This window comes from Typopeltis vanoorti, chromosome 6, assembly GCF_054136105.1.
Source record: "Typopeltis vanoorti isolate ZY-2024b chromosome 6, IOZ_Tvanoo_1.0, whole genome shotgun sequence".
In the NCBI taxonomy this organism is placed as follows: Eukaryota; Metazoa; Arthropoda; class Arachnida; order Uropygi; family Thelyphonidae; genus Typopeltis; species Typopeltis vanoorti.
In genome coordinates this window covers 81,369,773-81,392,445 of record NC_143554.1, presented here as the reverse complement: position 1 = coordinate 81,392,445, position 22,673 = coordinate 81,369,773, and the positions used below count along the sequence as shown (strand labels likewise).

The 22,673-nt window shown below is 35.0% G+C and overlaps 1 protein-coding gene across 5 annotated transcripts in view; it reads left to right on the top strand.

Moving 5' to 3' along the window:
* Prp40 (pre-mRNA processing factor 40) overlaps positions 1-22,673 on the top strand; it is a 406,566-nt gene that overhangs the window by 46,419 nt on the left and 337,474 nt on the right. For all 5 annotated transcript variants that reach the window (XR_016548451.1, XM_090394274.1, XM_090394270.1 and 2 more), the window contains exon 5: positions 16,776-16,886. Coding sequence is in view for 4 of the 5 variants with exons in the window: in XM_090394274.1 (XP_090250400.1) it covers positions 16,776-16,886 (111 nt within the window). In the remaining variant the exon portion in view is untranslated. The remainder of the gene's footprint in view (positions 1-16,775; positions 16,887-22,673) is intronic.

The window sequence follows — 22,673 nt, the reverse complement described above, 5'->3', positions numbered from 1 at the left end:
TATCCTGTACACTCCTTGAGGGTACATGTCAGGAATTTGATGATGATGATAATTAATATTTCAATGATTTGGTATCCTATATTTCTTAGCATAGTAGTGACTTTTACGAACTGTGGCTAAGAAAGCAACATCCAAAAGCTTACAACAGGATCAACGGATGAGGAATTGTGTGGCATAATACCAAAAGTGGAGTGACCATACAGCATGTATGGTCACTCCATACGTCTCTATTGAAATTGTGGATGGATGGTCTTCTTCTCTTCTAGGATTAAGCTTTTGCCTGTTCCAGCTTCACTGGTCTTTCCGTCTTGTTGCTGGTCTCTCTCTCTTTCCCTTTGGTTTATATCTATCTACCGCTTTTGGTAGCCAATATCTTTCCATCCTAGTTAGAGATGTTCTTTCCATTTCTCTCTATTCCTTGATCATTTTATTTATGTTATAAATATCTAGTTCTTTTCTGATGTTACCCCTTAATTGTTCTTAAAAATCTCATCTCTGCAGCTTGTCTTTTACTGTCATATTTATTTTTAACTGTCCATGTTTCTGAACCATATAACAGAATTGGAGTGGCCATTACTTTATAAAATTTTAGTTGAGTTTCTCATCTTTTTTTTTTTTTTTTAGTGTCCTTTTAATTGTTCCACAGATTTTCTGAAATTTCTTTTATCTTTATATTTTAGATGTATTATTACCATATTTATTACTCGAATATAACTCGCCCTTACGTATATCTTGCACCCCTGATTTTATTTTGTGAAAAAGAGATTAAAAGTTTCACATATACCTTGAGATGAAAAAAAGTGTAAAACTTTAAGAAATAGATAGTGGGTGTTGTTATGACAGTTTCACATATTTTGAAATTCAGTTGGAGAGAATCAGCATTTCAACTCAACAATTGTCAGCTTGCATTTGTTGCCGAGAACCGCAACCAAACAACAATAACAGAAAATGGTGAAAATTGTGATAATGCACACAACTGGAAGTGAAAAACAGCGACACACAATTACTGCAGATGGAAGAAAGTTGCTTCCTTAGGTAATATTCAAAAGGAAAACAATGTCAAAGGGGAAATTTCCCCTTCGACCATGTCTGAAACCATTTTGTTCTTCTGAGAGTAGAGTGTTTGCAATATTTCTGTCTTTTATTCAGTATTTTATTGTAAATTTTGTAACCTGTGTTTAATAAACTTATTCTGTAATTTCCACAATGATCTCTGTTCTCCTTTCTTAAATATAATCTTAGCTTTTAACCAATCTGATGGCATCTCACATTTTATTTATTCTTTATTAATTTTTAGAATTAATTTTATTAATTTTAAGAATCTGTGATGTAAATATTCTCTGTCATATTTCCAAGCTCTATATTTATGCCATCTTATCTGGTTGAATTTTTATTTTTTGATACTTTTTAAAAACTAAACTAAACTAAAAGAAGCAATATTTTTATTGCTTCTTTTAGTTCTTCCAAATTTATTGGTTCTATATCAGTATTGATTTCTTCATAAATATTTTCTGTTATTAAATTTGGGTTATACCATAAATTCTTATAATGTTCTATCCATTGTTTAATTTCCTTAATATTTTGTAGGCTATGTCTTCCATATTACTTACTTCGCTATATAAGTTGTATTAGTCATTTGTCTACATTCTGTAGCGTAGCATAATCCCTGGTATTTAAAACATCGAGGGGGGAGTTTCCCCCCAGAATTCAAGTTTAAGTACATATCTACCATACTAGGAAATGATAATTATAATGGAAATACTCTTTTTAACAGAACTGAATTCAAACAGAAATTTTAGAAATAAGCGGCATTTGAATCATGTTAAATCAAAATATACAGTGTAAAAATACAATTGCTTTTGTTTTCTAAACCGTGCTATTTTGAAATCGTGTAAAAAAAAAAAAAAAAAAAAAAAAGCAATGTAAAAGAAAATTAGCTGTATTTCTATTTTTGAGATCACTAAACAATGATCTCAAAAAATTTCACTTCTTCCATAAACGTGTACATCTCTCACACATGGAGCTACTTTCTTTTAAGTAATGATGTAATCAATTATCAATCTTGTTCCTCTGCGATTCCAAATATATTTATTTATATTCTCTTTTTGAAAAAAAAAGTATTTGAGATTGGATTATTTCCAGCTCTAGCATTAAGATCTCTTGCTATTTTTATTACATTTATTTAACTGTTTTGTAGTTCCTCATAAAATTGTTTGAATCCTCTTTCGTACTTTCTTCAGGGACACATGATATTTAAATAGTTTTTGTTTTTAGTTTAACTGTTAATTCATTTACAAAATTGTGCTTTCATATTCTATTTATCCATTTATTATCGATTAAAATGGCTACACCACTAAAAAAACTCTGATATATCGTTGATCCACTCCACTATATAGCATAGTAAAAGCATCTATATCTTTTGTTCTCTTTAATTTAATTTTTTTTCTGTTATTGTGCCTATATTAATATTTTTACTTGTTTTACCAATTCTAATTCCTTTGTTATGCTTCGCATATTCCATGTGGCTATTTTAAAATGTCTGATGAAATTCTTAATCGTTTACCTTTGTTCTTGGTTGTTTCAGTCCTATGAATTTTTCAGTTCCAACATCTGAGTTTTAAAAATTTTTTACTTGGTAAGGTAACCAGCCTTATGCAAAACCCCCAACGTGGAGGACCAGGGTATCTCTTTAGTCTGGCCCCTATCTCTTGACTTGTCCAACTATGGAGGCCCTAACCAGTAGCTTAACCACTGTCATTGGTGTTCATTTAGGTCATTGGTGTGCACAAGCCTTCTTACCGTGTTAAGGTGGAGATACCACTAAAGAGTTGGATGGATGGTATATATTGCTTAGAGAAAACATTGTTTGCCTTGTTAGCCACAGTTCATAAAAGCCACTGCTAGGTTTGTTAATTATTAAAGCTGTGGGTTCCATGCTATGTACCTAGTGGATCGCTATCACAGTCTGCTTTGTTTAGTTTATATAGTTTTTTTATTTTTAATTATTTATTTATTTTTATATATATAATAGAGCTGTTTTCTTGCAGTCTACTTTGTGCTGCTTCATAGCACATCTGAAACAAATAACATTACTATAACACAATTACTAAGCTTTGTATCAGTCCTGGTCATTTTAACCACTCCTTTCTGTTTAGGAGTGATGACATGTATAAGTGTGAGCTCTGTGGTACTGGATTAACCACATTGACATTTTAATTCATTGCTTTCAACTACCAAAACTAGCTAAACAAAAGTCATGGGAGAACTTTGGCAGGAACATGGAAAATAAATATCAAGAAGGTGGCAAAATATTCTGGAGGTTGTTGAAGAAGCTTAGAAATAGAGGAAAGAGTGCTGTAAAAGAAGTTAGAGATGATAAAGGTGACAAGCTGGATTCAGGCCAAATAGAGGCTGTCAGGATCAGATTTTCACTTTACGACAAATAGTTCAGAAAGCACGGGAATATAACAGAGATCTGTATTTAAGTTTTGTCTATCTGGAAAAGGCATATGACAGGATGCCAAGCTATTCAATACGCTGCAGTTATATGGTGTCAATGGGGCATTATATCAAGCAATACTAAGTCTTTATTTGAGTTGTATGTCAGCAGTTAGAATTGACGGAAGTACAGAAAGATGGTTTAATGTTAAATCTTGTGTGAGACAAGGATGTACATTATCCCCTCTGTTATTCATTATCTATATGGATCACATTATGAAAGAAAGTGGTATTAAACATGATATCAAAATTGGAGATGTTAATGTCAGCGGTTTACTTTATGCAGATGATGTTATACTTCTAAATAAATCCACTACAAGTTTGCAAGATTCCCTGACTAAATTGAATAACTGTTGTAATAGATATGTATTAATGTCAGCAATAAAAAGACAAAAACAATGAAAATAGGCAGAATCGTTGAAAATGTCAACTGCGTTTTGAATAGAGAACCTGTGGAACAAGTGAAACATTTCAACTACTTAGGCACGATTTTTAGTGAAGATGGTAAATTAAATATGGAAATAGACAACAGAATCAACAAAGCTGGTATGGTAGGAAGTCAATTGAATAAATTCATATGGAATAAGAGAGAAATTAGTCGAAACACTAAATAAGCTATATACAAGACAGTGTTCAAACCAGTTGTTTAACTTATGGATTTGAGAGCTGGGTCAGAAGTAAAACACTTGATCAAAGACTAGAGACCGCAGATATGAGAGTCCTGAGAAAGATTAGGGCCGTGAACAGATGGCATCAATGGCAATTATGATGCAAAGTTGGGTAGAGCAATTATGAGTGCACAGGATGTCAAAATTTTACAGGATGATTTGGATAGTTTGGAGGACTGGGCTAGGAAAAATGGATGTCAATTTAATGTGCCAAAGTGTAAGGTTATGCACTTTGGGGTGAAAAGAATAGCAGCAGTATATCGCATTGGTGGAACCATACTCCAGGAGATTAATGAGGCCAGGGGTTTGGGAGTGTTGGTGGATAGGGAATTGAAGTGTAGGGGGCACATTGCAAAAGTGACTAAAACAGCTCACCAAATCACTTGGCTTCTGAAAAATACTTTAACATGCAGAGACAAACAAGTTGTTGTTCCTCTGTATCGAGCCTTGATAAGACCTCATCTGGACTACTGTGCCCAGTTATGGGCACTAGGGTTTCTTCGTGATGGGGAGGAAGTGGAGAGGATCCAGAGACGAGTGACCAAGATGATAGCAGGTCTGTGGAATGAACCTTATGAGAATAGTTGAAGATTTGTGGGTTGCAGAAATTGGTTGATAGGCGAAGGAGGGGTGATATGATTGAGACATTCAAATTACTGAAGGGTTTCTATAAGATTGATCCATAAGATATTTTTGAAAATATGACTGGTGGTGGGAGGACTAGGGGCAATGAATGGAAGCTGGGCAAGAGCGTGGTTGACAAGGGTGTTAGAGCTAGGTTTTTTACTTGGAGAGTAGTGAATGAGTGGAATAAGCTTCCAGAGTCTGTTGAGGGTGCTACGACCGTGAATGAGTTCAAGGCAAGGTATGATTGATACTGTGTGAATGTCGAATAGTTGTTCTTGACATGATGTTAGGGCCTCCCTCAATGAGTCTGTTGACTTCTTGGAGTTGCCCGGAACAATAATATGATAATAATATCATATTAAAAACGAGGATATTGGAAAGAACTTGACATTGTCAGTATCCAGGAATGCATTAGCAGAGCTAAATTCAGGTAGTATGGTCACTTAAATAGAATATGCGAGGGAAGATTAGCAAAACAAGTGTTCTCTGCCAGGTTGGCAGGAAGACCAAGATATAGGTGGATTGATACTGTGCAAAGTGCCTTAGACAATAGAAATATAAGATCGGATAATGTTGGAGTCTTGACAAGTAACAGATTGATTTGGAGGAAAATTGTAGATAGGAAGTCAGTGATGATGTAAATTTTTCATGTAGTACTATCATATCCTGGACACCCCTTGAGGGTACATGGCAGGAATTTGATGATGATTCTTTAGATACAGTCTCAGAGTTATGGAAGAAAGGTAACAAAATTATTAAAGAAACAGAAGCAAAACACCTGGGTTAACAGAAAAGATTAAATAAAGATTAGCTTACACCAGAGATTTTGGACTTATGGGAGAAAAAAAGAATATCCAAGACTAACTCTTGAAAGAAGATAAAGCATAAAATAGAATATTATACAAAAATTTGAAAAAAGAAATAGACAAAAAATGCAGATTAGCAAAAATCACATATTTAGAAGAAAAAGCAGGGATATGTGAAGAAGCATCGTCGTCGTCCAGGTAGCATCCTCTAGCAAGAGGGTTGCAGCAGATGAGCAGCTCTTCTCCATTTCTCTCTGTCTGTTGCTTACATCATTCTTAAACCAGTCCATTCCACGATGTCATTAAACCACTCTCTAGTTGGTCTGCCACGTCTTCTCTTCCCCTCAACTTTCCCTTGTAATATAATTCTTGTCAGGTGTCCCGAAGAACCTCTCAGAAGATGTCCTGCAAATCTAGTCTTTCTTTGCATAATATTCTTTAACAGTGTTCTTTCCATCCCAACTCGTCTTAAAACTTCTTGATTTGATATTCTTTCTGTATAGCTAATCTTTTCCATCTTTCTATAACACCACATTTCCAATGCATTAATTCCTTCCATATCTCTCTTTCTTAGTGTCCATGACTCACTTCCATAACTTGCAATACTCCAAACTGTTGCTTTAACTATTCCAATTCTAATGCCTATTTTAGTGTTCTTGTTTATTAAAATTCTCTTCATTTCCATAAATGCTGATTTAGCTTTGCCTATTCTATTTCTAATGTCCAACTCTGAAGTTCCTTTCTCTGAGATCTAGCTACCTAAATATTGAAATCTTTCCACTTCTTCTAAAATCTTTCCTCCACATCTTATTTTTACATTATCTCCTATTTTTCTACCCATTATCATTATCTTGGTCTTTTTTGTGTTAATTCTTAGTCCATACTCTTTACAATAGTTTTCAATTCTTTGAATAATTGTTTGTAACCCATTTTCACTTTCTGCCATCACTACTACATCATCCGCATATTTAAGTTATTAATGATTCTTCCGTTTATTTTTATTCCTTCTTCTACATCCACAAGTGCCTCTCTAAACATTTGTTCACTATAAAAGTTAAACAATAATGGTGATAACTTGCATCCTTGTCTGACTCCTCTCTCCACCGGGAATTCTCCTGTTTCCTCTCCGTTTACACACACTGATGCTATTTGTGACCAATATAATCTCTTTAAAATTTTCAAATCATAAGAGTCAATATCAGTATTTTCTAGAATGTCAAAAAGCCTTTCATGTTTCACTGTATCAAATGCCTTTTCAAAATCTAGAAATCCCCAAAACAACTTTCCACCATGGTTTAGTGTTTTCTCCCCAATAATTCTTAGACAAGTTATAGCCTCTCTAGTTCCTCTGTTGGTTCTGAATCCAAACTGTTCCTCGTTCATTTCTTTTTCTATTTTATTCCTAATTCTCTCTAAAATTATTTGCACCAGAGGAAGAAGAAGCATACAAAAAAAAAATGACTCCAAAGCCATTTATGAAATAATTAAAGAAATAACTAGAACATACTCACCCAAACCAGTTTCGATACTACAAAATGATGGCACCACAACAAGTAGCCATGAAATAGTAAAAGAAATGTGGACTAATCATTTTAAAGAAACATTTGCAGCTGAAGAAAACAGATCAAGACGCCTTCAACTCAGAAGAAACTTCTAACACAAAAGACATACTAAATGAAGAAATACATAGAGCAATCAGACAAATGAAAAATAATGAAGCATCAGACCTAGGCAACATTCAAAAAGAACTTCTAGAAAAAGGAGGAGAAAGCATAATAAATTACCTGTTCAACAAAATACTAAAGAAAGGAAATTTACCAACAGAATGAAGAACAGGCCAGATCATACCCATCCACAAAAAAAGAGATGCCAGATCCTGCAATAACTATAGACTATCACCCTTCTAAGTCACTGCTATAAAATATTCATCAGGATTCTTCAAAACAAAGTTAAACATTCCTATGAAGGACAGATGGAAGAAGAGCAAATGGGATTTAGAAATAGTAGAAGCACAGATGCAATTTTCACATTAAACAGATTAGCAGAACTTATGAGAGACAAAAATAAAAAAAAACTCTACTGCTGTTTTATCGACTTCAAACAAGCTTTTGACTCAATAAACAGAAGCAAACTCATTAAAATTCTAGAAAACAGAGGGTTCGACAAATACTTATTAAATTGTATCAAGAATTACTATGCAGAAACAAGAAATAGTCAATTACAAAAACATAGAAACAGATCAAATAGCAATTAAAAAAAGGAGTTATGCAAGGCTACCCATTGTCACCATATTTATTCAACTTGTACCTGAAAGAAGTACTAGATGAAGGACTACAGATGTGTGAAGGCATAACTGTAAATGGAAGAAATATAACACATTTAAAGTATGCTGATGACATAGTTATCACTACAGACAGCCAAGAAAAATTAAAAAATATCTTGACCAAGCTGCATCAAACAAGTAACAAATATGATGAAAATCAATTTTAGTAAGCTGTATAACAGAGTCCTGAGAAAGATTAAAGGTGTGAACAGATGGCATCAATGGCAATATCATATTAAAAAAGAAGATATTAGGAAAGAACTTAACATTGTCAGCATCCAGGAATGCGTTAGCGGAGCTGATCTCAGGTGGTATGGTCACTTAAACAGAATGGGTGAAGAAAGAGATTAGCAAAACAAGTGTTCTCTGCCAGGTTGGCAGGAAAACTACCCAGAGGAAGACCAAAACCTCCACATAGCCTTTAAAGGAATGCGGAGAACCGACCAGGGCTTCTGACCTAATGTCCAATCCTCACCTTCTCGTGGTGCACCCTGTTGGGTATCTACTTGGATACGAAACGAACGAGGATAGGCTGGCAATTTTGGAGATTTAGTCAACCAAATTGTATTCTTATTGGTTAAACCAAAATAAAAAATGATGGGACAACATGACAAAATTTCATGCCGGCTGGGGCGTCGCCCGTTTAAACAAGGACCCTGTTGTTTTCGCCAGGGAACTAGGGCAAACAGCAAAAAGTCAGCTACTGGAACAAATCTGAAAACAAACCCCAACTCAACATCACCAGAGTTAAAGATCAGTACTATCAACGTAAGAAGCCTGAATGACAAAGAAATGGAGCTAGCTGAGGAATTAGATAAGTACCAGATCAACATAATAGGGGTGACAGAAACAAAAAAGACAAAAACTGGTGAGATCTTTCTGAGCAATAAATACAAAATGTAATATTCAGGAAATGACAATCAAGGAAAAGAAGGAGTAGCCGTAGTATTCAACACAAAATACGAGGCTAATCTTCTTGAATGGCAGTCAGTCTCAAGTAGAGTGATGTGGACAAATATCAGAATGGGGAACTGGACAATGAGACTTATTTGTCCCACAGAAGGTTCTTCTAAGGTAGAAGTGGAGGAATTTTTTGATGCTTTAGAACAGGAGTTCACAACGTTTTTGTTTTCTACAGCACATTCTAAAATACCGATAGGGCGACGGGCACCATCTATTTTTTCAAGCAAATTTTTTGAATTCTTTTGTTAAATGAATACATACAAAGTTTACATTATAATAAAATGTTTTATTACTTAAAAGTTTACATTATATAAAAATTTAAATATATATATGTAACTTAGTGTGATCTTCGGCATAGGCATTTCATTGGCCAGTGCTTCATAATTAGGAGAATATGATGATATTCCAGTTCTTAAACTGGAATGAACAACTTCGAATGGGAATCTACTTTACATTGTATGTGTTTAATACTCGTCATGTGTCATTAATGCATGCATCATATAGCATGCCATGAATTGTTGCGTGATTATTTCAAACTATATGGCACACGGTTGAACAGCGGCGGGCACACACAAATTGGTTGACGGACGCCATGGTGCTGCAGGCATAGGGTTGGGAACCCCTGCTTTAGAAAAAGCAACTGACACAATGAAAAAAGGAAAAGTCGTTCCGTGTTGGGGATCTGAATAGCAGAGTAGGAAATGATTGTCAGACATACAAAAATATTTTGGGAAAATTTGGAGAAAAGAGCAAAGCTAATAATAATGGCAAATATCTGTTGGATTTCTGCTCAGGACATGGACTGGTTATTACTAACACCATGTTCCAACATAAAAATGTGCACAAATTCACATGGAGAGAAGACGCAAGGAATAAGAAAAGTCTCATTGACTATGTTATTGTTGATAGTGATGTTTTCTCCCTGGTGCAGGACACCAGAGTGTACAGAGGATTTGAAATTGGAAGTGATCACTATTTAGTCTTGAGCAGGATAAAATTGAATTTCATGTTGAAAAGAATAACATGTAAGAAAGTTTTAAAGCGAATAAAAGTTGAGCAGCTCTCAGATGTGAACTGTAGACTAAAATACACAAAGATTATTGAAGATAAAATGAAAGAGTTTGAGAACAGGAACCAAACCTTGGAGATTCAGTGGCAAAATCTGAAGAAAACATTGATTGATTCTGCCAGAGAGGCATGTGGTGAGGTTGTCTGCAAGGATAAAAAAATCAGAACTCCCTGGTGTACACAGGAAGGTAAAGAGGCAGTGAAGGAAAAGAAGAAAGCATATCAAAAGCTCCTGGCAAATAAGTCGGCTTTTGCTCTTAGAGAATACAGAGACAAATGTAAGAAAGCTAAACAATGTGTAAAACTAGCTGAACAAAAGTCATGGGAGGACTTTGGCAAGAACATAGAAAATAAATATCAAGAAGGTGGCAAAATATTCTGGAAGTTGTTGAAGAAGCTTAGAAATGGAGGAAAGAGTGCTGTAAAAGGAGTTAGAGATGTTAAAAGTGACATGAAAACAGGAGAAAAAGATATCCTTGAAGTATGGAGTAATTACTTCGAAAAATTGCTAAATGAAACAAGCAGTGATAGCACAGTGGTAAAAAACACTCAACAGGCATACAGTCAGGAATACATATCCATTCTTGAAGTAGAAAAAGCCATCAAAGGCTTGAAATGTAGAAAGGCAACAGGAGTAGATGATATTCGACCAGGAATGCTGAAGTATGGTGGTATAAAAGTCTTACAGTGGCTGCACTGCATAGTTTCTGAAAGTCTGCACAGAGGGACAAATTTCTGATGATTGGAGTAGAGCTCTAATAGTGCCTATATATAAAAAGAGAAATAAAACTGAATGTGAGAATTACAGAGGTATTTCTCTACTGAGTGTTCCTGGCAAGATCTATGCAAGTATACTTGAGAAACGGTTGAGAAGAATTGTGGAAGAAAAGCTTGAATTTGTGAAGAACAAGCTGGATTCAGGCCAAATAGAGGCTGTCAGGATCAGATCTTCACTTTACGACAAATAGTTGAGAAAGCATGGGAATATATGGGAATACAGAGATCTGTATTTAAGTTTTGTCAATCTGGAAAAGGCATATGACAAGGTGCCAAGAGAAGCTATTCAATACGCTACAGTTATATGGTGTCAATGGGGCATTATATCAAGCAATACTTAGTCTTTATTTGAGTTGTAAGTCAGCAGTTAGATTTGAAGGAAGTACAGGAAGATGGTTTAATGTTAAATCTGGTGTGAGACAAGGATGTACATTATCCCCTCTGTTATTCATTATCTATATGGATCACATTATGAAGGAAAGTGGTATTAAACATTATATCAGAATTGGAGATGTTAATGTCAGCTCTTTGCTTTATGCGGACGATGTTATACTTCTGAATAAATCTGCTGCAAGTTTGCAAGATTCCCTGACTAAATTGAATAACTGTTGTAATAGATATGGTATGAAGGTCAGCATTAAAAAGACAAAGACGATGAAAATAAGTAGAATTTTTGAAAATGTCAACTGTGTTGTGAACGGGGAACCTGTTGAACAAGTAAAACATTTTAGCTACTTAGTCATGATTTTTAGTGAAGATGGTAAATTAAATATCGAAATAGACAACAGAATCAACAAAGCTGGTATGGTACAAAGTCAATTGAATAAATTCATATGGAATAAGAGAGAAATTAGTCGGAACACAAAATTAGCTGTATACAAGGTAGTATGCAAACCAGTTTTAACTTATGGATCTGAGAGCTGTGTCAGAAGTAAAACACTTGACCAAAGACCGCAGATATGAGAGTCCTGAGAAAGATTAGAGGTGTGAACAGATGGCATCAATGGCAATATCATAGTAAAAAAGAGGATATTAGGAAAGAACTTGACATTGTCAGCTTCCAGGAATGTGTTAGCAGAGCTGATCTCAGGTGGTATGGTCACTTAAACAGAATGGGCGAAGAAAGAGATTAGCGAAACAAGTGTTCTCTGCCAGGTTGGCAGGAAAACGACCCAGAGGAAGACCAAGATATAGATGGATTGAAACTGTGCAATGTGTCTTAGACGATAGAAATCTAAGATCTGATAATGATAATATCTGAGTCTTGACAAGTAATAGACTGATTTGGAGGAAAATTGGATAGGAAGTTAGTAATTATGTAAATTTTTCATGTAGTACTATCGTATCCTGTACACCCCTTGAGGGTACATGTCAGGAATTTGATGATGATTTAAAACCAAACTAATGGTAATAGGAAGAAAAAGGGAAGCAATCCAAATGAAAACAGGAAACAATAATATAGAACAAGTAAAGCAGTTCAATTACCTAGGATCAGTGATTACTGAAAATCTAGAGTATTTTGAAACCATCAAACACGGAATCAATAATGGATGGATAACAATGGGTAGACTACAAAAAATATGGAACAGTAAAAGATTAAGCAAGGAACTCAAACTAAAGATATATAAAACAATGATAATTCCCACAGTACTCTTTGTCTCAGAATGCTGGATCTTAAGAAAAAAGAAATGGATAAACTCATTGCTTTTGAAATGAAATGCGTAAGAAAAATCGATAGAATAAACTGGATAGAAAGAAAAACAAATGAAAATGTCAGAGAAGAACTTAACTTTAAAGAAACAATAATTACAGCACTAAAAAGAGCCAACTAAGCTGGTTTGGACATGTTTCAAGAAGAATTAACCCAGAAAGACTACTAAACATGTTATTAAATGGTAGAATTGAAGGACAGCTCAGCAGAGGAAGAGCGAGAAAGAAATGGATTGACAACATTAAAGAAAGCATCCACTTAAACTCCATAATAGAACTTCATAAAAAGACAGCAGACAGAAAGAAATGGCAAAAATTCGTCTTTGAGGAACTCAACCCGTCATGAGTGGAAGAGAAGAAGAAAAATGAATTTGTTGTCTGACAATTAAATGAAAAAATATTGTTTCATTCACTGATATGAAAAAAAAAAAAAAAATGATTTTACCATTAACAAATAAATGCATTTCTAAGACTGATCTTTTGTCACATTTCAATATAGATAATGTATTTATTAATAAATGCTTTGTAAAGTACAAAATTAAAATATTGAAGGAAAGTTTCTAATAAAGGAAATTCCCCAGTAATGCAGCATACTTTAAGTCAGGTGAACTCAAAGGTTGGTCTGTTAATGGCTATTAAGGCATTAACGGCAGAGCAGAATAATTACGATAAAAGGCAAAAATCCGATCATGTTTTCATCCTTGAAAAATTCGGTACGGTGTATGTATTTCATCTGCTTCAACTGGTAGGGAATTGTCTGTAATACATTGAGGAAGATGGGATTAGTCTTTACGTGATAGCCATTTTGCATTAAGTATCACTTTCATTAAATAATGCTTTTCAGTTAAGATTTTTTTTTTAAATTAAAAATTCATAATCTGAAAGTTATCTTGTTGAAATTTCACTCCTGATGCTTTCTAATTATTTTGTTTCCCCTTTTCAAGGTGGAATGATCACTATCACATAGGAAATCCAAGTAATTAATTACCTAGATTTTCTCGTTTTAGTTTTTATTTTTAGTGGTATAGGTTTGTGTGTTTTTGAAAGTTCTTTTATGTACGACTTGTGTATTATGATGATAGCTACATTCTAACATATATCTACTTTTTTTTGATTTATCCAGTTTGATTTTGCTTCTCTGCATTTAGATGTAATTTTATTTTTTAACTGCTTGTGGTTTTCTAGCAATTCAGATGTCTCTTTTTTTTCCCCTCTAATAAGTGTTTTATTGTTTTTCTTTTTCCCAAAATTCTTCTGTGTTTTCAAGAGGTAAGGCTCCCATTTTATAATTAATTTTTTCATGAAACACATTTTGTTTATTGGAGTGTTAATTCTGAGGTATCAAGTTTTAGAGGTCTTTTCCCGTTGATGATTATTTTGAATTTAAGCTATGTTATTTCATGAAATTTATTAATAGAATTTCATGATCAGAATCCATATCTGTTTTTTTAAAAAAAGGCTTTTACATTTTGAAATGATGTTTTCCATTTTTTATTGACTAAGATATAAACAATACAGTTTTTAGTTTTCCCATCAGGAGAGATCCACGTGTATTTTTATGACTGTGAAAAAAAAAAAAAGTGTTAGTAATCACCAGTCCTGTTGTCTCACAAAATTCAAGGAATCTATCACCTCTTTCATTTCTTTCATCAATCCCAAATTTTCCCATTATTACTCCTTCCATATCCTCATAATACTTGCCCATTTTTGCATTGAAATCTCCCATTACTACCAGCATGTCTTTTCTGTTGGTATTACCAGTTTCTGTTTGCAGATTGGAGAGAAATTCTTCATATTCATCATCCCTGTGAGAGTGATCTGGTGTATAAAACTTGTATTATAGTACGCCCACAGATTCAAGACCCTTCGACACTTCTGTGCATCTCAACAGGAGGAGAATCCATTCCACTAATAGGGTAATCAGTCTGTATTGTGGGATGAGTTATTTATTATTACATGTAGGAATATTAACTTCTCTTTTATGAGCATTGTAGTTAACTATGTTGCTTGTATAACAGTTGGAAAATTTTATCTATAAAGCATGTGATTTCACGTGTTGGTGACCAATTCGTACGTCCTTCATTTCTTTCTCTTTCCTTCAGCATGAATTGACTATTCTTGGCAAGACGCCAAGCAGAGATCTACAAACTGTGGGCGAACTATACCTTAATGTGTTTTGCATTTAATTTTTCAAGATTAATCTTGAAGATACAGGAGTAATTTCTGTTATTGAATTTATAAGATGATTTTTTTACTCTGATTACTGTTCCTTCTCTATGTACTCCATCTTTTCTTCCTGAGTATAATATTATTGCATTTTGGATGTTAACATATCCCTTGTCTGTCCAATGTGTTGCGTCTTTGACGTATCTACCATACTCCACTTAAATTTTGTTAGTTCTTCTGACAGTTTAAGTTTTCCAATTTTAAATAATTTTCTAACATTGTTTATATGTTTTGTAATGTTCTTCTCTGACCACTTCACATACCTCTCGCCTCCCTTAAGTGGTCTCTGGAGAGATGTCGAATGTCCTGAACACAATATTTAATTCATCCCATAACTGTTTTTTTCTTTTCCTAGTAGTCATAGTCAAAATACTGCATCTGGCTTGCCACTCCTCTTCTGCAAAGTTCATTAAAGATAGGGCCATAACCTTGGGAGAGAAGGCAGACTCTCACTGCAAAAAAAAAAAAAAAAAGAAAGGAAGAAAAAATGAAAAGAAAGGAAAGATCAACTGAGTTTTCTAATAGCATTTGGGATGAACAAGAAAGAAGAAGTCAAATGAGAACGAAGGAAGAGGAGAAACAGTATCTACAGGCAACATACCAGAAGTATATTGCATGAAGACCAAAATCCACCTTGGGGTACTTCGGGTTTGCCACTTCCATACTTACTACAGTGAGCCCCAATAATCATTACAATACCATATACTTATAATACAGTTCATTGCTATTGCTCTTCCTTAAAATTTACGTAATATTTTTTTTTTTTACATGTAGCTGTTTAGATCTCTCACTCTAGCTCCAACACATACCACTCAAGGAACATTCTTATCTTACCTACACAAACTTTTTTCCAACCTCTTCCAACAGAATTACCATAGATTGTAATGGTACAATGCAAAGTCAAGTAGAAGAATTTTATTAGGATCATCCACCAAAACCAGTTAGTTTCACTTCTGTTATGACTAGATTTAGCTATTCCCAATTTGCCTCTTTCATTTCTAGAGCAGTAATTCTCTAAATGACATTCTCAGATTCTGTTAGTTCCATAAATAACTCAACTGCCATATTTTTTATCCTGAAGTAATTCGCTTCAAGTTTCTGTATTTGTGATAAGCCATCAACTAATCCGATATCCAAATAACTTTCTGTATTTCATCTTCCTCCATTCCCGGACACAATTTATACTTTGTATATTGCATTATTGTTATTATGATATGACACCTCCAATGTTTATCGCAGGAGGTGCACACCACACAACCTGCTGTCTCTACTACTTAATTTTTCATCTACATGCAATGCCATCTGCTGCTCACTAATATTATTTTTTGTCTGAAAATTGTATGTTCGCTAGTGATTTGATTGTGTGCAGGATGAAAAACCTGAGTTTCTGGGAGGAAACATAGCCTACTACCTCCATATGAGGTTGGATAACTCATCTTTAATTGATAAAGCCAATATAAACATTCCTCTTGTCATGACAAGAATCAAATCCAGGTCTTTCCCAATCAAGGGGTGTAATGGTCCATCATTCTTCTAGTTGCACTGCAGATGGAATCATCTAAAAAAAATCAACTGAAGCAAGTTACAATAAAGAAATAAACTTTCCTCAGTTCCTTAGCTTTCCCTATTGGTTCTATTCTCTCTATTTATCCACTGTCTCTTTCTTTTCATTAAGTTTCTCTTTCCTAAGAAAAATCTACCAATCCAATCTTTAAAATGACCTCAGCTCTGGAGCTCATCTAGAAAGTCAAGTTTCTTTTCCTTTATAAGATGATCTGAAATGAATAATATAGTGTTCAGACAGGCTGTCCTGTGCTGATATATTGCTATCTAAAAATTACTTAATGACAGTAAATTGACTCACTAAAAGGATCTTGAACACAATGTAACTTAAAAATATATATATCAAAAAGCATAGTTCCTTATGATATTTAATAGACCAGAAGTATTAAAATGGTTAATACTTCTGGTCTATTACAATATCTTTAATATATTTAATGTATATTTTAAAGGAATTTTGATTAATTTGGATATCCTGTATATTGATTTTAAATGTATAACAGTGACATTGACTGAATCTTATTCTGATTTTTATTTTCATTTTAAAAGAAATGTAATTGGACTGAACATAAAGCTCCAGATGGAAGAACATACTACTACAACCATATGACAAAGCAGTCCAGCTGGGAGAAGCCAGATGAGTTGAAAACTCATGCAGAGGTAAGAGAATCATCTTCAATTCCATGTTCACTATTTGGAAAGAAGTTAACAGATATTCCCCCCCCCCCCATGGGCAAGGTGCTTGCCCATGGGGGGATATCACGTGTACCTGCTACAGACACTAATCATGTGTTTGTAGCAGGTATAAATTGGAGGAATGTGATGCCCTCTAGTCATGCAACTGTGTCCGTGTGAAATGGCTGCGAGAAGTGAACTGATGGAGTTTGAAAGAGGCAGTATGATAGGATGCCATGCTGGTGGTAAATCTGTTCAGCCAATTTATGACAAATTGGGCCATCTCAGGTTAACAGTCAGTGATACCATACTGAAATGGAAGTGCAGGGGGAGTCAATTGCAAGTGCTACCTTCAGTGGACAACCTGCCCCACTCACTGAACATGACTAGGGTGCTATGAAGGATAATATGTAAAAGCCACCATTCATCAACTGACACATTGAAAGCGAAGTTCTGGACATTGAATGAAATATGAATCTGCACAAACATTCAGAATCGAGGTTCACAACGTGGGTTTCCATGCCATGACCATATTATGTAAGCTCCCATTAGCTGAACAAACATGCAGCATCATCTTCAATGGTATAAAGAGCATGTACAGTGGGACATGGAAGCTCAGAAAGCCATGTTATGGAATGACAAATCACATTACACCTTCTACCGAGCAGATGAATTGGTGTGAATGTTGCAGATGCCTGGTAAACGTCACTTACCAGAGTGCATAACCCCAACTATGAAATTCGGAGGTGGCAGTATTATGGTATAGTCCTGATTTTCCTGGTTGTCCACAGTTCAATGTTTGAGGTGCCTCAAACATTGAACTCTGAGAGGTATCTGAACATTCTGAGCAATACAATGTTTCCTACTTTATGGTGTTTCTATGGAAGTGACCATTGTCTCTTTCAGCAAGCTAATGCACCCTGTCATAAGGTTGCTGCTGTAATTGCGTGGTTTGTGGACATAAACGTCACCACACTTGACGGCCTCTACAGTGCCCTGATCCCAACCCTATTAACATCTGTGGGATGAACTGGGGTGTTAGGTGAAGGATTGCTGAATTCACCGCAGCGAAAGGTGGTTCTGCATCTTATTAAGGTGGGTGCCTTGGCTGTTTGTTCCTCACACTATGGTGTCCGTTGACTTCTTTCCGAGCAGTGTGTCTGTTAATACTCTAGTTTACTTTATCACTACCTTCTTATCACCTAATTTTCTTCAAAATTAATTTACTCTCTGCCATGTGACTGATATTGTCAGATTTTACACTCTCTCTCTCTCACACACACACACACACACACACACACACACACACACACACACACACACACACTAACAAATCCCCTTCATGAGAGGTCTCAAGACGTATAATGTGATGGTGTCGTATGTAGAGCAGTGTGTCTGTTAATACTCTAGTTTACTTTATCACTACCTTCTTATCACCTAATTTTCTTCAAAATTAATTTACTCTCTGCCATGTGACTGATATTGTCAGATTTTACACTCTCTCTCTCACACACACACACACTAACAAATCCCCTTCATGAGAGGTCTCAAGACGTATAATGTGATGGTGTCGTGTGTGGACAAGTTATCAAAGTGAAGCGTCTACAGGAAGGCTGCTGCTGCAATTCATAAAAGAAATTTATGAATGTTTATGGTATGCATTGAGGGAAGCAGTTTGAGAAAGAGTGTTTTAAAGGATAGACATGTATAGAATGAAAAGGAGAACGAGAAGTTGTTTTAGTGAGTTTGGAACTAAACGGTATGTATGGATATTGACCAACAGCTGCCTATGATTGTACATAGTTAGAGAAAAGTGGAAGAAGTGACAACCATTTTTAGTGGAACAGCTGCCTTGGAAATACGTATAGAAAAGACAATGCAGAAACAAAAGCACCTATGAAAAGTGATTAATTTATTATCTGTTAAGTGAATAGCTCTCTTCTGGATACAATACAACATTCTGAGGGAGATTTTGGTGCATCATCACAGAAGTGAGAACACTATTTTTAAGATTGAGCAGATTTGGGGTTTATATTAGCAGAAGATATCATAGATATAATTCTTAAACAGCAGTTATTAAGATGGTTTGGACACCTCCAGAGAATGTTTTCTCGGAGATTATCAAATATAGCCTTGAATGGAATCATTGGAGGAAGGCAATCAACAAGCAGACCAAAAAGAACTTGCTTACAGTCTTTTAAGGAAATGTCACAATTATTGAGCTTCTGAGACATGATAGAAATGGCCAGATAGCAGTGATTTCTTAATTATAGGGGACTCAACCCATCATTAATGCATGAGAAAGAGGAGGAAAAATTAGAATTTTTTCTAATTCTTTTTTTTTTAAATGCTTTGAATGAAAAAGAAATACTATTCCTTTTGGAGAATGAAGGGGCTATGGACATGAATGTATATATTCCAAAGCAGACTAAATATGAAAGTCAACCCAAGAAGAGAAAATTGATCTTGGTTGGAGAACAGACTGTTATCAAAAGTAAGGGAGAGTAAGACACAATCTTTCTTCTGGGAAATAAGGCAGGATTGTGTTTCAGTAGCATTAAAATTCACTAAATTATTTTTTGTTACACTGAGAATGGCTTGAAGATCAGTGTTAAAGAAGACATTAGCCTTATATCTTGAGCTTGAATCATCTGAGTACTACAAGTTTTGTAAATGACAAAACAGGAATGGATTGTACTATTATCATCAGTAAAGCTATGATTAGAAATGGATGTTAGTGAGAAAAGATTATCGATACAACATCCTATTTACGAAACAAGAAATGAAAGCTGCCTTGCTTAAGTCGCCCAAGTTCTGTGGGACCAGATAACATCCATTATAAGATGGATAAACATCTGTTGCTATCAGAATTTTCTATGAGAAAGGGTTTCCAGATACCTGGCAAAAGGCTGTTATCATTACCTTTCTTCAGACAGAAAAGGATCCAAAATTCCCAATAAACTCATCCAGTTGCTCCAGCTGCTTGTGCAAGATGCTGAAAAAAATTTTTTTTGACCATCTACTCTGACTGGAAGCATTCATTAGACATGACTTACTAAATGTAAGCACTTAGTATCTGTTTTCTTTGATATGCTTTAGAGATTCAGAGTTATATAGGTCTCTCAATATCTGGAATATTGAGAGACCTATATAACTTTAGACTCAGAGGGAACCTCCCTCTTCTTATTAAGAACTTTTTATCCAACTGGATTTTCCAAGCCTGAGTGGGAACCACACTCTCCTAAACTATATACAACTGTGTACAGAAGAGGAGAGATTCCACAAGGATCAGTTATAAGTGTCACACTTTTTTTGCAATCAAGGTAAATTCAATAACCAAATACTTTCCTCCAGCTGTAAGTAATACTATCTGTGTGGATGTCTTTACTATCTTTTATCATTTGTATAACATGAGAGTCATAAAAAGACAGGTGCAGCAAGCTATTGCCCATCTTTCAAAATGGGTGCTTGTGAATGGGTTCAGATATTCCCAGCAGAAGACAGTTTTTGCATGTTTTTTTCCTAGACATGTTCTTCAGCACACATATGCCAATTGTGAGATAAATGCCATAAAGTGATAACCCATCCTTCAAATCCTATCTTCAGCCTCATAGGCTGCAGACAAATGTTCTTTACTTTGTCTGTATTGTACAGTGATAAAATCGAAACTTGATTGTGAGTCCGAAGTTTATGCTTCTGTCAGAGAGAGAGAGAGAGAGAGAGTATATCCCACAATGGTTGGACCCTATCCGCCATCAAGCTATAAGAATCACAACTGGAATGTTTGTAAACCTTAATGATTCCCAGTCTATATATTGAGGCAAATGAACCAATCTTGTTTCTTTGATATCAACAACTGTCTCTTCCATATGGTACTAAAATAGTCCCTTCCAGACCATTCCATGTGGTGAATATTTTTTTGCCCAAGGTGAGAGAATCTGTAAAACATTCATCAGACTATCATATGACTATTTGGTTTGCAAACAAAAAGCACTCTTAGAAGCTCTAGATATTAGGGTAAGCAATATTGTATCTACAGATGCCATCAAATATAGTACATCCATGGCATTCATATATACCACTATGCAGCTTTTCTTTCTGCAGTGCATTCAAATTATCCATCCCTCCTGCTGTCTACCAGCAGCTCTTTCAAGCTCATAGAGAAGTTGATGTTGTTCTTGCTCGGCTCTGTATAGATCATGATCATCTCTTACTCCTTCCTGTTTAGGGTGATGACATGCTTGTGTTTGAATTCTGTGGTACTGAATCAGCCATGAATCATATTTTGCTGGCCTGGTTGGCCGAGTGGTTAACGTATCCACTCTCTAGCCAAAAGGCTACATGTTTGAATCCTACCATGGATGTTTGTGATTATCTGTGAAAATACTGATGGTGGTAGTGGGCAGTAGATGGCGTTGGTGTAGATGATGCAGTTCGCTGTAGTTCATGGATTGAATTGCGGAGACAGAGTTGTAGAGTAGATGCCCTCCCTCGATGAGTCTTTGGACTACTTGGAGGTGTCACATAATAATAATACTACTATTTTCATTGACTGCCCTCATTTCATCACTGAGTGCTGTCACTGTTTTAGCCATATTCATAATTTTTCTGAGCCCTATACACTCAGGTATATTTTATTAGACTTGCCAAGTATCGCTTTTCATTTTTAAATTTTTATAGAAAATTAATCTTTTTCACTGCACATAGCTTGGTTACATTATATTTTTATTAATACACTTGTTTTTGTAAATTGGCATTCTATATCTGGTTGTTTTAATCTGTATTTACCAACCTTTTTTTACAGAAGTTTTTTATAGATTTTTTACACATCTTTTTATAGATTCTTATCTAAGCCATTTTTTTAACACCTTTGTTTACTTATCAAGTCATTTTTACTTTGTTTATAGCTGTGATCTTTACTAGTGCAGTATGACCATAACCATCCTTGCACCACAAAACACTACAAACAAATATACAGATTATTGATGTATAGGAATAATGGAAAAATCAGATGAGAGGAAGCTATCAATACACTCACAAAGATAAACCATAAGATGCAGCTTTAAAAGAAGGCTACAATGCCAGGCTCAATCAAATGACTTAGAAATATCAAGCACACCCACATGAGATTCTCTGTCATCATATATTTTTGTGTGTCCAAAGGTGGGTAAGGTTATGGAGTGGTTTGCTGTAGAAGAAGATTGGCAGAATCCATGGTGATTACTAAATAACTGACGGGTCTCTAGGTACTGAAGAGGGCTGCCAATGGCATTTCCATCACTTTTGAGAACATTGAGAGTTTCATATGTTCATATATGAATATGAGATTACAGAGGTATTTTCCTACTGAGTATTCCTGGTAAGATTTATGCAAGTATACTTGAGAAACGGTTGAGAAGAATTGTGGAAGGGAAGATTGGTGAAGAACAAGCTGGATTCAGGCCAAATAGAGGTTGTCAGGATCAGATTTTCACTTTACGACAAATAGTCAAGAAATCATAGGAATATGACAAAGATCTGTATTTAAGTTTTGTAGATCTGGAAAAGGCATATGACAAGGTGTCAAGAGAAAAGCTATTTCAAACGCCAGAGTTGCATGGTTTCAATGGAGCCTTATATCAAGCAATACTTAGTTTTTGTTTGAGTTGTAAGTCAGCAGTTGGAATTGAAGAAAGTACAGGAGAATGGTTTAATGTTATCAATGGTATTAAATCTGGTGTCAGACAAGGATGTACATTATCCCCTCTGTTATTCATTATATGGGTCACATTA